The 14,064-nt window shown below is 62.7% G+C and overlaps 1 protein-coding gene across 4 annotated transcripts in view; it reads right to left on the bottom strand.

Annotated features, from left to right (window-relative positions):
• Nucleotides 1–3,815: 3,815 nt before the first annotated feature.
• Nucleotides 3,816–14,064, bottom strand: part of CAMSAP1 (calmodulin regulated spectrin associated protein 1) — a 49,432-nt gene continuing 39,183 nt past the window's right edge. For 2 of the 4 annotated variants that reach the window (XM_036238937.1, XM_036238939.1), the window contains 9 exons: nucleotides 13,872–13,963; nucleotides 13,352–13,436; nucleotides 10,399–12,766; nucleotides 9,431–9,567; nucleotides 8,660–8,868; nucleotides 8,387–8,489; nucleotides 7,053–7,171; nucleotides 6,500–6,618; nucleotides 3,816–5,553 (listed from right to left, as the gene is read on the bottom strand). In XM_036238937.1, the coding sequence (XP_036094830.1) occupies nucleotides 5,251–5,553; nucleotides 6,500–6,618; nucleotides 7,053–7,171; nucleotides 8,387–8,489; nucleotides 8,660–8,868; nucleotides 9,431–9,567; nucleotides 10,399–12,766; nucleotides 13,352–13,436; nucleotides 13,872–13,963 (3,535 nt within the window). In that variant the 3' untranslated portion in view covers nucleotides 3,816–5,250. The remainder of the gene's footprint in view (nucleotides 5,554–6,499; nucleotides 6,619–7,052; nucleotides 7,172–8,386; nucleotides 8,490–8,659; nucleotides 8,869–9,430; nucleotides 9,568–10,398; nucleotides 12,767–13,351; nucleotides 13,437–13,871; nucleotides 13,964–14,064) is intronic. The other 2 variants (XM_036238938.1, XM_036238940.1) reach the window with 1 other exon arrangement.

Below are 14,064 nucleotides of genomic sequence, written 5' to 3'. Positions count from 1 at the left end.
GGGTGGTCGTCGGCATCTCCTTGGCCTGGGCCTCCCCTCCCACCTGCTGTGACCCCCCAGGAAACTTTCCCTGGCAGGCTGCCCCTGCCCTGGAGCCTGGGGAACCCCCGGGTGGGCTCTGCCTGCAGCCACCCGGCTCGTGCTATGGGCATGACCCCTGAGACCAGCAGCTGTGGGGGCCATCGGGGCAGTCTGGGGTTGGGGTATAGGTCTGGCCAGCAGCAGGCACGGGGGTTCTTGCTCCGAGCACCCCAAGAGGCTGGAGGGGTACTCCAGCACACCAGGGCGGGGTGGCTTGGGACTAGTTAGTGGGGGAGGAGCCAGCCCTTCCTGGGGTCGGCCCTGGCCCCTCCTACCCAGAGTGTCTGTGAGCCTGGGGCGGGGCGCTCTAGAGGGCAGGACCAGCGAAACTCCAGGGCCCTTGACAGTGACGGGCCGGGGTGGCCTCGGAGGCCCCAGGCCTGTCCCAGCAGGTGTCAGTGGCTCTCAGGGTCCCTAATGCGAGTGTCCCCTGTGACACCATCGCCTGCAGCAGGGTCCCTGCCACCTCGCCTGGCACCCAGGCCCCAGCTGAGGGAAGGGGGCCCCGCCTGGCTGCTGGACCAGGGGCTCCATGGGGAGGGGCTGCACCCCTTGAATCCCAAGCTCGCAGGATGGTGTCCTGGGAAATCGCCCGACCTGGGTTCCGGGTGGACAGGAGGGGGGGGGTGGGGTGCAGGTTCCCGTCCAGTGGGGACGGCTCCCTCATCCCACAGGCTGAGTGAGAGGGGCCTTCGCGGGGGCCGAAGGTGCGGACCGAGCCTGCCGCCAAGGGAGGGTCCCCCAGCGCGCCCCGCGAGCGCCCAGCACGTCAGCAGAGGCCTCTCACCAACTTCGTTCCTCATCTAGGAGGAAACTCTGCCCGGTGGAGCGGGCGCTGTGCTCAGCTGCTCTCCCACGCGGGGCGAGGCGCGCAGTGGGCCCACGGGCTGGCAGCGGGGATGCGTGCCAGGCCGCTCGCGGCTGTGGAGCAGCCTCTGCGCAGGGGGCGGAACGTGCGCCCCAAACCTGGACGCGCACGTGAGACGTCGGGAGAGGGAAGGGCACAGGGTCGCGGGAGACGCAGGCCCAACCAGGCTCGCAGGAGAGGGCGGGCAGGAGGGACGAGGCCGCCCACGGCAGCCGGGCAGGGCGGAGGGCGAGCCGCCTCGCCCGGACCTGTGGAGCGCTCACGCCAGGCCCCAAGCGCACTGGTCCAACGACAGAACCCAGGGCAGCGGCTGCTGAGAGCCACTCTTGTCCCCAGCGAGCTCAGGAGGAGCTCGGAGACTTGGGACCACGTGAGCGGGGCCTCCAGCCTGAGGCTGCCCACCAGCAGGGCCGGGCCAGACCCTGTCGTGAGCAGGTGCTGGCGTCTTCTGCCTTGCGAAGTCAGCTGGGCCTTCGCAGCTGGTCACGGAGCGCAGAGCTGGAAAGGGTACCATCAGGTCTGGAATGTGGCCCCAGTCCTGGCCGAGCCTGGGGGCCTCAAGGGGGGCCAGCCACGCCCATGGCCTGGAGGGGGTCGGCTTGCCCAGGCTCCTGAGACACACGGGCTGGCGCCGGGGTCTCCTGGTCCCAGGAGCAGCAGGCCCCACCCCCCGTGCAGCCTTCCTACAGTGGGGGACCTCCTGGCCCCTGCCCCGACACCTCACTGTAGGCTCGAGGCCCCTTGGACTGGGGGGCATGAACCGGACTCAAGGGGGCCTTCATCTCCCTGGGGAGGGGTCCCTCCTGGCAGCCCCGCCTCCATCAGCAATCAGCCTCGAGGCCCCACCTGCTCAGGGCCGCGGTTTCCCCCTGGTCGGCCCCTGGGGGGCCGGACTCGGGTCCCTCCTGGAAGCAGCAGCAGCAGCAGGAACTCAAGGACGGTTCCTTTGGGGAGGGGTCCTCAGTCAGGTGATGCCACCACCATCGCGGACACGGGTGGAGAAGAGTCCTCGTGGCACCAGGCTGGCTTGACTCTGGGCTCAGAGAGGAGCTGAGGCCCCAGGGACAGCAGGGGCCGCGTGCTTTGATGGAATGCGTGTAGGCCCCGGGTCACTGTTCCAGCAACCCATCACCGGACGGCAGTGCCCAGTCACAGCCTCGACCCAGCGACGGCTGGCTGTGGACGGGCCACCGTGTGAGGACATGCGGAAGGGCAGGCTCTGCCCGGCAAGGCTTCTCTTTCTCCAATTCGAGACGTCAATTGCCAGATGAAACGACGGGCCCGAGACCTGACTCCAGGGCCCCATGCGTCAGCTTCTGACCTTCGTGCTACCCCTGGCCTGGACGCCATTGTCATGGGAACCGGGCTTTAAGGGGAGAGAAAGACGGGGAGGGGCGCCAGGAGCCCAAGCTTCTTGCCAGAGCAAGTTCCACCTGAGACTGCCAACAGGGTCACAGCTGGGCGTCCAAATGGCAACCACCGTGAGTGCGTGAGTGTGGACAGGCCACACGTGCTGCCCGGGGGCCCCGGGGAGGGCTCCGTGCACCAAGGGGCTCCCCAGACGCCCCTGAGCACAGGCCTGGCCTGGGACGCAAGCCGGGACAGCGACCCCGACACACGGCCAGCCCTCCCACTCGTGGAGACGGCTGGGAAGTGTGCCTGAAGGGGCCGCTACAAGGACCCCTCCCCACACCTCAAAGTCAAAGCCCACCTCACAGAATAGATCAGTATCTGTGCAGTTTTCAGGTACTTTCTCCCCAAATTTATAGTTTCAAAGACTAAGTCTAACCTTGAAATAACTTCAGAATTATCTACTTTCCACCTCTGCCTGAGCCGTAAGTCCTGCGTGCACGCACGCCCGTTTTGTGTGCACGTGGGAGTGAGATCGCGTCTGCACTCACACCTGTAAGATGGGCTCTCCTGTCATTTACCTGGGCCACTAACCCCCTCGGGCGCCCAGAGGTCTGTCCTCACCGAGAGCTCGTGTCAGCTTCACCACTCGGTTGGCGCTTTCTTCCCAAAGTTTAATCCTGTGCGGGTGGCCAGGGGCAGCTGTGCGGGTGGACAGGGGCAGCTGCCTTAAGGGACGGTCGGAGGGGCAGTGAAGGCCGCACGGTGTGAAGCTTGCACACTCACCTCGGTGAAGCCGGGCGGGCTCGGCTGGTTTCTGCCGGCGTGGCGGTGAATCGCGCTGTGGCCAGTGGTCACGAGAGGATGTGTCGCGTGTGTCCGGCGGTAACACCAGGGACACAAATACCGCGGGCGCTCTGCAAAACGCGAAGCGCTCACGGAGCAACGCAGCGACTGCCCGAAACGACACCGCGGCCACGTCCACGGCAGCCGGGCCCAGCTCCCCACCACAGAGCAAACCCTGCATCCAGACGGGTGGCGTGGCCGACGCGCCCCAGAGGACCCGGGGACGCGTCTGTCGGCCACTCCAGCGAGCACCGGCCAAGACACGGGGGACGTCAGACGTGGCGGCGGCCGCATCAGCGCCTGTTGACCTGACGCTGGCGACTGTCTCACGCTGACGACCGGCTTCGGGGACGTGCCACGCGCTGACTAATCACATCGAGAAAGCCCAGGATCTGGGCGGGAACGCAGTGGTCCGGCACTGCGCCCGGAGGGGAGATCGTAAGGTCGCACTTCTTTCCACAGGACTCGGTCACAGACGCGAGAGGCGCTGTCACCCAGTCTGACTTCATGACGAAAACGGGGGGAGAGCCTCGCTGCTCCAGAGGACGGCAAGGCGATTTTCTACTACACGGGCTATTAGTGAAGCAAAAAGCACGCGCCACTCCGCTAAAGCGAGCAGCCGGGGACACGGACCAACACGACGAGCCACGACCACCTCACACACACATGCTTCGTAAAAAGCAAATTAGTTAATTACTTTATTACAGTTTAGTGCTTTCTTAAAATAAATATCATAGAATATCAAACACACAGTGAGAAACAGCACGCACGTGGGGAGCTCGGGCACAGCAGAGCTCGCCGGCCGCCTGCGCCCGCGGCGGGCCACCCGGCAGGCCGTGCGCGGCGGCCACGGCCCGGCTCCCGGGGGAGACGGGGCCCTCTGGCGTTCCGTACCGCGTCTGCTCCTCTGCGCCTATCTAAGATTATGGGACAGTGACGCTTGTCTGACTTCTCTACCCATCTTTCGTTTTTTCTGCAGTTCAAGAGATTCAAGTAACACTCCCAAGACGACATGTGCAAACGAACGCGACTCCGGCATCTCGCGGCAGTCCCAGCGGCTGGTCGTCACGCGGGTGTTGGCAGAACCGCAGCGTCCCTCGCGGGCCAGGGAAGGGGCCGCCCCAACTCCAGGGCGCCGTCTGCTCTGGAGAAGCGTCCAGACCGCGAGGCCCGGCAGAGCCTGGAGCCATCCCACTTGTCGGAGAAACGGCAGTGGCCACGGGGACCACGCGAAGCTGGCAGCGAAACACGCCCAGCGTGGACTGCGCACCGTGCCCTGCCCCCCCGGGGCGCGCTGCTCCCCCGAAGCAGGAATCGAGACACAGAACACACGTCAGGAGAACGGTCAGCTCAAGTGCATCACCAAAGGGAAACATGCTCAGAGTGAAAAATATTCTACTTTACCAAAATCTGTCTTTATTAAAGTGAACAAGTCGTCAGATACTCGCTACCCAAACTTAGTGAGCGCCGGCCGACTGTGTCAGGAGGAGCCATCTCTGTGTTGTAAACGTTACTTTAGCAGAGACAGGCTTTGCAGATATCAGTGCTTTTAGTGAACTGGGATTTTCAGTAAACGTTTTCTGAGCAGCAAGAATTGTTTTCAGAAATCTCAGAATTGGATATAAACGTTGGCAGTAGACACAATCAATAAATATCATACAATTTCCCAAATGAAAAAGATTCCCCCCTACGAATTCCTTTCCTGAAGACATTCAAACACGCTGACCAGAGGAGCCGTCACAGTTCTATAACCTCACGTGGCCACAGCTGCCCACGTGAGGATGTCGGGTCATGTGCAAACGGGGTGAGGCCAGAGGGCAGAAAGTAGAGTATATCGCTTTTAATTTATACTGAAGAACTTCAAGTAAAAGGAGTCCTGCTACACACACATCCCTCGCCCGGAAGCCTCGTGGCCAGCCGTGGCCGGCGAGCCGTGAGCCCCCGGGCATGGCGTCCGGCGTCTTCTGTGTGCTGGGGGCTCAGGGAGGGTTTTCCTCTGTCGTCGAGAAGCCTGTCTGAAAAAGGTCTGTGATTCTGCACGCTTCGTACCAACGGATAAAAATAAAACCGGCGCGCCGGCGCCCCCTTGCCCCGGGGGGCCCGTGTCACTTGTGAGTCTGGGTCTTCTTTGGCACTGCGGGCCGCCTGGGCTGCCACAGGTGGTTATGGATCGTGAGCGCGTCCACGCTAACGGACATGGTTTTGGCTGGGATCAGGTTAAACTGCTTCCGGTCTGAGCTGTACTTGTACAGTCTGTCGATCATCTTCTTGGTGACGCTCTTCGGCCCCGTGCCCGTGAGCTTGCAGATCTCCTCGGTGTCGGGGTAGTAGCAGTAGAGCGCCCGGAACTGGCAGCCGGCGTCCCGGAACAGGATGATGTAGTGGTTGGCGTCACACTTCTCCAGCTCCTGCACCGAGGGCGTCAGGGGAGAGACAGGTGGGCCTCAGGGTGGCTCCAGCAGCTGCGCCCCGGACAGCACCCCGATCGGCCAAAGGGAGCTCACCACACACCCGCTGCACCCACTCGCAGAGCACCCACTGCTACCAGGGTTCACTTGGGAGCCCAGGTGCGCAAGGGAAAAAATCCTTCAAGAAACGAATGGCGCATCCCATGGAAAGATGCCCATCCTCAGCCATCGGGGAAATGCAAACCGAGACCACGATGAGAGACCTCCACCCCCGCCGGCTCCCCCCCAGACAGGCCCAGCAGCGGCGGTGGCGGTGTGGCGTGGACGGCGGCCCTGCTGCTGAAAACGGAGTCGCCGCGTGACACAGCAGGGTCCCCGCGGGCGCTCACACAACGCCTGTGCGTGGCCGTCCACGGAGGCGCCACGCAGCAGCCAGAGTGGGGACAACCCGAACGCTCGTCAGCGGAGGCCGGCTAACCAAAAGGGGCCTGTCCACTCAGCTGTCCACACAGCGGGGGCCACCCCGCCGCGGGAAGGCACGAGGAGGCCGGCCCCGTGGCTTCCCGTCCTCTCTGCCGCCCGTCTCCCCTGCAATCACACCGCCCTCAACCGCCACGCGAAGGTGACTAGTCACCTCCACTTTGAAAAAAAAGTCACCCATTTTCCACTCCCCACCCTGCCCTGGACCAAGGCGGCTTCGCACGGAGGGGCTGCCCCGGCTCCATCCCAGGGCGAGCCCCCCGCCCCCCCGTTCCGTCCCACTCCTGCCCTTCCCCAGCCCCCGGACCGCGTGCGCACGCCGCAGGCACGAGCACATGCTCTCACACGCGGGAACGTAAACGCCGCTGGGCCGCGTGCCTGAGTGATTCGATTCCCGCCCCCGCCCCAGAAAGAACACTAACCTTTCGTTCTGCATCAAAACTTGGTGGTAAAATTTGATACTTGCCTCCAATATGGAATTCTTGTGAGGCTCGTTCACTTTTCCAGCCAGACAGCAATGGGATATAGCGTTGTGAATAATTGGCTTGTTGGATTTGCTACTGGGCTCCTTGAAGAGCTTGGGGCCTATAAAAGCAGGCCATAATTTGCAAAATTAGTATTCTACGGCGCACAGACACACACACCCCAAAACCCCAACAATTCTTACAACCAAGCAACAAGTAGGCTGAATTAGAAATGTTTATGATTCTTTGAAAATGGCAAGAGCCATGTCAAACCTATTTGAAAGAATTCCAAGTTATATTTTGAATTAACTAAGGAAAAGTCATTAATAACTTATGCTCCTTCTAATGTCAATTTCTTTGATATGAGAAAGACAAAACAAGACCACGAATTAAAAACTTAAAGTCTAAGGTCCCAAAGCACCGGGCGCACTCCGGCCACGGGCTGTGCGGCCTGAGCCGCGCCACCTGCCACCGAGGGGCCGGAGCGCCGCGCGGTGCCCGCCCCACGGAGACCAGGACGTGTGTCTGTGGCCTCCACGGAGAGCGCACTGTCACCTGTGTACTCGGCCACCGAGGCGAGGGAGGAGGCTGCGGACGCCGTCTCCCAGTCTCTGTCCGTGCTCCGGCTGGGGTTGCGGCTCAGCGTGGGCAAAGCTTCCAGGGACTCAACTCTGCTGACGACAGGGACAAAGCGCACACGGGGTGGTCACGGCACAGGCTCCTCACCCACGACTGGCCACTGCTTTGCGCGGTGCCAGGCCACCCGGAGCCGAGCCGGCCTGCACCCTCGTGCAACAAGGAGCATGAGCAGCAGGAGACGCGCGGACGGTGGACAAGCGCGTCGCTTGGCTCCCGTGACTGCTGTGAGCCCAGGGGAGCCCCCCCCCCCCACACCGCCAGAGGAGGTGCCCCCCGTGCAGTCTGCCCAGGGCTCCGCTCCAAGGGAGCTGGCTGGGGGAGCTGATGGGTGACGTCTGGGCCATCTGTGCTGCTGCCAAACGGGGGACAGGACCCTGGGAAGGCGGGAAGGGCCACAGCAGGCTGAGTCCTAAACCCCGAAAAAGTCTGCAAGACGGTCCGCTCCCGGAAAGCCTGGGCGGCGTCCCCGTGGCACCATCTGCACGGGTCGGTCGGTGTCACGGCCGGACACGCTGCTCCAGCGAGGTGGGGAGGCGGGGCTGGGCCTGGAGTCCCGCTCAGGCGCCCAAGCACTGACAAAAACCCGGCCAGGATCCAGAGTCCCTGAGAGGTGTCCCCCCAGGTCAGCAGGCTGACTGAGGCCATGAGGAACAGTCCAGTGGCAGTGACAGGGTCCCAGCGAAGAAAGGTCACCTTAACGCCCAGGTACACGGGACACACCTGACAGGCCGCACTGAGAAAAGCTCACCCTCCCCAGGCTGCTGACCCCCCAGACGAACAGCCCAAACCTGCGTGCGGGTGACAAAACGAGAGGCAGACAGACAACTAACGGGCCAGCATCAAGGCCAAGAAGACAGGAGAGCTGAGGACTGGACATCGGGACCCTCGAGTGCGGAATCGGCCCCGAGAACACCATTGGACGTCGTTGACAACAGATCTGGTGACAGTGCTGTCTGACAACTGTGGTTATGTCCTCGGCCACAGGAAGCACACACCAGGGCACTTAGGGGCAAAGAGTACGATGTCCCCAGCTTTGAGTAGAAGGCAAACGCATGCGTCAAGGGAGGATCGGGGGGGGGGGGGGAGTGACGAAGTGGAGGGTGCCCCAGGCATCTGGGCGTCCCCAGGAACCAACTACACTGGTGCGGACGTGTGAAGCCTGCCAACCGCAAGGCCCAGCACCACCTCCCCGACGGGCCCCTTACCGCTGGGACGGGATGGCGCGCCCCCCAAATGAACGGGCCCCTTACCGCTGGGACGGCGCGCCCCCTGAATGAATGCTCTCGGGCTCAGTCGTCGCCGCAGAGGCCAAGGACAGGCTGGAGGCCGACTGGGCCCGGCTGAGGTTATCCGCTGCCGGAGACAAGCAGCGCTCTCGTAAGCCACGGGCTCGTCTCTGCCGCGTTCGCGTTCGGGCAGCAGGAAGACCCAGGGCCCAGATGCCGCCCACACAACTCCACATCGCAATGTCTCCCCGGGCGAGGGAGACCAGGGCCACCGCCCGCACCATGGGGCCAGCTTACGGGTAGAGGAGCACTTGGTTCCCGAGTCACTCTGTGGCTCCTCCCGGTGCACTGACTTGGGCCGCGGCTTCCGGGGCTTCGCTTTCGGGCCCCCCAGGCCCTGCTCCTCCAGGACCTGCCGCTGCTTCCTCCGCAAGTACTCCTGCTTGATGAGCTCCCGCCGGGCCCGCTCCTCCTCCTTCCGCACCCGGTCCTCCTCGGCTCTGCGGCTGACAGCACGCCACGGCAGCCCGGTCAGACGGGCGCACCCACCTCCCCGTGCCGGAGCCCAGCCAGGGGGCGCACTCCCCACGCTGCGTGACAGCGGGACAAACGGGACAAAGGTGACTGGGACCCTAGGCAACCACTGCCGCGGCTCACGAAGTGCTGGCGCTCTGTGTGACCGTGACTGGGAGACCCAGCGGGAAACGCCACGTTTGTGACAAAGATCTGCGGTGCTGGCGGCCCTCCCTCAACCTCCTCTTCCCTTCCACAAACACCCCTCCGTCCTGGCGCACAGGCCCACGCGTGCGCATGGCCTGCCACGTCTGCATGCACCGCACTGCCACTCTTTCTTCCAAATAAACCCTTTTTGGTGACATGACACCCGGTTGACGGTATCGTCCAGTCGACAAAACACAACCAGTTCTCGGGGTTGGGTGGAAATTCAGGGAGGTGACACCCAGGAAGCGTTAAGACCGAGCAGGACCAAGGGTCGCGACAGACAGGGTCAGGGTCCTGACATGGGCTCCACCCTGCCTGCGACCCCGCCGCGCCCCTGCCCCGGGTTACCGGGCCTCGTCTCTCCGGAGCTCCACCTCTGCCTCCAGCTGCTGCTTCCGCGCGCGGGCCTCCTCTGCCTTCCGCTGCTGCTTCAGGAGAAAGGCCGCCCGCTTCTTGGCGAGCTCGTCTTCCGCCTTCTGCTCGTCCTGCAAGACAGATCCCGTGAGCGTTACAGGACGCGACCCTCGCGCCGTCCACATGCTCCGGCCTCACCCTGGCGGCAGTCCCTAACGCAGACGGGGTGCGGCCAGAGCACAGGCCAGGGACCGTCTCGCCCCCTTCCAACTGACGAGTGAGCCCATCTCACGACACTGAAACACACGGAAAAGACTCCGCGCCATTCGAAAAGCCTGTCGACTTCCCAAGGCCTGCACGGCGTCCAGCTCACCTCGAAAGCGACACGCGTTTCCACCGCGCGGGCTAGCGGCCGACGGACCCCTCGGCTGCACGTTTAAAATGCACGGGCAGCAAAGAAAAGCATCTTTTGCTAAAATAAACCTGATTATTCTATAGTACGTCTCCCCCTTCATACTGCCAGAAAAGATGACATTGTGAAAACAGAAAAGGAGTTCTCACAACTAATTTTTCTCTTTTCCCTAAGAGAAATGACAATTAAGGCACAAATAGAAACAAAAATGTCCTGTATGGTTTTTGCAGCCATCCACTCTGCAACGGATTCAGCAAACTTTGGTCCAAAGGCTGAATCCAATGCAACACCTGTTTTGGAGAGCCTAGGAGCTAAGACCATTTTTACATTTTAAAATGATTGGAAAACCATAAAAAAAACCCCCAATATTCAGGACCCACACAAATCACATGACATTAGCGTCTTGGGGCCACGCTCGCCGGCAGGTGCCACCTGTGCTGCTCTGGGCAGAACCCCTGACATGTCCCCGGGCCCTGCTCTGAATCGTGCCCCTGGTCACGCCCTCACGACTGGGGTAGCATGGCGGGACACACCACCACCAGCGCTTTACCTTGAAGAAGAAGCCGACCCCCAGCTTCTGATCGGCCTCGCTGCCGAGATCCGCCGAGCTCTCGGGGCCCTCCGTCTGCCCGTCCTCGTCAGGGGCCTTCAGGTCCGACAGGTCCACTTCAATGAGGCTGGCTTTGCTCCTCGGGGGCCCGTCCACGGGGACATCCTCCTTTCCTGAGACCGCGGGGGCGCTGAGCCCCGCCTCCTTCACGCCGCTCTCCAGGGCCTCTCTGAGGCTCATCTGCTCCGACAGGATGTTCGTGTCTTTGGGCGAGGACAGGACGAGCGCTCGCTGGTTGCTTTCGGCATGGAGCCGGTAGCTGTCGAGGAAGCTCTTCTCGTCGGTGTCACTCCCACCATCGGCCACGCCGTCCCAGGCTGGGTCGGACGGCGTCCGAGGCGCGGCGGGCCGCAAGTGAGGGAGGGCCTCCACGCTGGGGGTTGGGGTCTTGCTGCGAGAGGCCCCCTGCGGCCTGTCCTTCACAACCTTCAGCTCAGCGGGTCTTCCTGGGCGGGAATTGCGACCCTGACCGAGGCGGGGGGCTTTGCGGTGACCCGTCATCCCAGTCGGGGAGAGCGGCTCGACAAAGTGGATGGACGCCTTGACTCTGTGGTCCTGGGAGCTGCTTTTGGAAGCAGGAGCTGGCACCGTGGGGGACTTCATGAGCAGCTGCTCCTGCTGCTGAGAAATCTTCAGGATGGCCTGCTGCAGCGTGCTGATAGTCTCGTTGAGCTTCTCGATGGACAGGTCGCACTCGCCCAGGTCCACCACCTCACCAGCGTCTGCCAGGAGCGCGGCAGACAGCGCGCCGTTGTCCCCCAGCTCGTGCAGGGCGGCCGACCCCTTCGGCTTGTGAGGCGGGAGGGGGGCCGGGCTTCCTCTGTCCACGTCTGGGGACTCGCGGAGACCTTCTCGCCCCTCTTCCTTCAGCAGAAACTCCTCCGTCTTGGACACGCCGCCACCGCCATCCTCGCTGTCGAGCTGAGCGCACTCCCGTGCCGCACGCTCCGGCCTCAGCGGCTGGGGCGCCGTCTCGGCCTTGCCCTTCTTGACCACGTGCAGGAACGCCGCCTTTCCCAGCTTGAGCCGCTGCCGCGCGGACAAGGCCTCCATCTTCTTCTTCTGCGCCTCGATGGCCCGCCGCTTCTCCTCCAGCTGCATGTGCAGCTGCACGAGCTCGGACGCCAGGAGGCTGGCGTGGTCCCTGCTCTGCCGGCCGGGGCTCTGCTCCCTGCGCTGCTTCCATGTGGTCAGCGGGGCCGGGGAGCTCTCCGACGCATCGGGTGTCGTCTTCTGGGAGCTGCTCGTGCTGGACTTGGCCTCGTAGCTGTTGAGCCGCTGGAACTTCCTTTCCGCGAAGCTGGTCATCTTGACGCTGCCACTGGCCACGGACACGCTGCTGACCTGCGAGACCGTGCTCAGGCAAGGGCTGGAGCGGCCGCTGGCGCCGTCCTTGTCCTCGTGCTCCTTCACCTTCATGTCCTCCTGCAGCTTGGCCGACTCCTCCTCGCCAACGTACCTGGCAAGGAGCATGGGGTGGGCGTCGCCAACAAAATCGTGCTCAGCATCCTCGAGGTCCGCGACGTCCGAGTCAGAGTCCTGCCTCAGGACGGCCCACGGCTCCGGGTCCCGAGCGAGCGGGCTTCTTGCGCAGCTAACATAGAGCCGGCCCTCCGCGTCCTCGTCAGCTCTGGCCACGTGGAGAAAGAAGCCGTCGGCAGGCTGCCCCTGAGTCGACGGCTCAAACCTGCCGCCGGCCAGCGGCCCGCCGTGCACCTCCCCCACCTCAGTGGGCGCAGGGGCCAAGCCTGCGGGCAGTTCTGAGCAGGAGATCGGGGTGAAAGTCCTGGTCAGGTCACGACTGACGTGGCTGCTGGGCGCCTTCCTCCGCCCCAGAGGTGGGTGGCCCTCGCCAGGCCTCCTGGACGGGCCACCTCTCGGCCGCCCCTCTCCGTACTCATCCTCCTTGGTGACTGCCTGCTTCTCTTTGGCTGGCCGCAGCACGGCCGGCATCAATGGCTCTAAGAAGAAACTGTCAGGCTTACTGCCTGAGGTGTCCGCCAGCCTCTGGGGAGACCTGGCCCCTGCCGTCAGGCCCCGGTCCCCGCCATGCGGAGCCCCGTCCGTTCTGATGATGGCCACAAGCTCTTCGTCCTCGTCCTCGATGTCGACGTTGTTCAGGAGGCTTTTCCCGTTGGTCTTCGGGGCCGTGGGGTGCGGCTGGTTCTGTGGGGTCAGGCTAACGACGTTGGAGGCCAGGCTGTCCTTGCTGATGGAGCGGGCCAGGCTGACGCTGTCGCCGGAGCCGGGGTCCGCGTCGCCGCTCGCAGCATGGTGCAGAGCGAAGGGTGCCGGCTGGGACGCAGGCCTGCAGCGTGGGAGAGAAGCCGCCGGACGCGCCGCCGTCGCCCCGAGGGGCGGCTCCAGCAGCGAGGCGGCAGCGCCGGTTATGAAAAGGGAGCACGGGTGTGAGCGACGGGGGAGAGGGCGGAGGCGAGTCTCCAACGCTGTGCTCCCGGGACCCACTTACACCCTTAAACATGACTGAGGACTCCAAAGAGCTTTTACTTACACAGTATTAATCAACATTCATCACACCAGAAATTAAAGCTAAGGCACTTTAAAAACACTGATTAAAATCGCACTACGGGAAAAACGATCTACTTTCTAAGACAAAAAGGGTAACAGCGCGAAGGGCGGCATCTCTCCTCACTTCAGCGAATCTCTCCTCCCAGGCCCGGCCGGGCTCCCACCTCTGCCTCTGATTCGAGCTGCTGCGACCCCTGAAGTCGCAATGCCCTCTGCTCGGGAGAGGGGCATGGGACGCAGAAACACCCCTGGACTCCTCGGAAGGGCTCGGCGAGCCCCGGGGGGCCTGGGCCACAGCGGGAGCACTGCTATGAGTCTAAGGAACGTTTCGAACTGAAACTTATTTGGAGTGTAGGCAGTTTACCTGTTCCTTTTTTCCGGCCATGCTACTGCTGCTCCCCGTGGCTGACCGTCCACTCGGGTCAAAGAACTGGAGCGGTGCCGCTGACCTGCAGGCGGGCGAAGTGGCGAGCACGCTCGGCGTCAGGGAACCCGCTTCACGTCAGCACAATAACCATTTCTCAAGGAAATGCACCGTAACTCACACCAGACTGCTCGAGGAGAGCAGATCATCCCAACGACACAATTTTCAGTGTCAATAGTAAACAATGGGTAATTCAATTGCGATCGGTCCAAAACGGGAAGTAAAATAATTAATACACGTAAGTTCTGACTCAAGTACAACCCAGCGACTTTCTGCATGCTTCCCGTAACTTAGTAGGTTTTAACGATGTTTCCACTACACGTTCCAAGGCGCATGAATACAAACTGGAAAACGCCCTGTCACGGTCTTAACTGAGTTACTACAACGCGGGGCGCGCGTCTGCTTTGGGAACTCCGTGGAGACGCGCGCGGGAGGGGCACGGAGGGCGCGGCGCTCGTACCGGGCGCGTCCTCGCCGGGCGCGGTCTTCTGCTGCTTCTGCCTCAGTGGCAGCAGAGGATGTGATGGGCTAAAGGCAGAAGCCCCTCTCCCCCTAAATGAAACGGGCAGGAGGGAAAAGCGCGTTTAGCACAAAAGCAAATGCAAAAGAAACCAGAGACCATCATGAATCCATACTAATCTGTGAGAAATTCA

The sequence above is a fragment of the Rousettus aegyptiacus genome, unplaced genomic scaffold (genome assembly GCF_014176215.1).
Source record: "Rousettus aegyptiacus isolate mRouAeg1 unplaced genomic scaffold, mRouAeg1.p scaffold_m13_p_3, whole genome shotgun sequence".
Lineage (NCBI taxonomy): Eukaryota > Metazoa > Chordata > Mammalia > Chiroptera > Pteropodidae > Rousettus > Rousettus aegyptiacus.
This window is presented reverse-complemented; position numbering and strand designations above follow the sequence as displayed.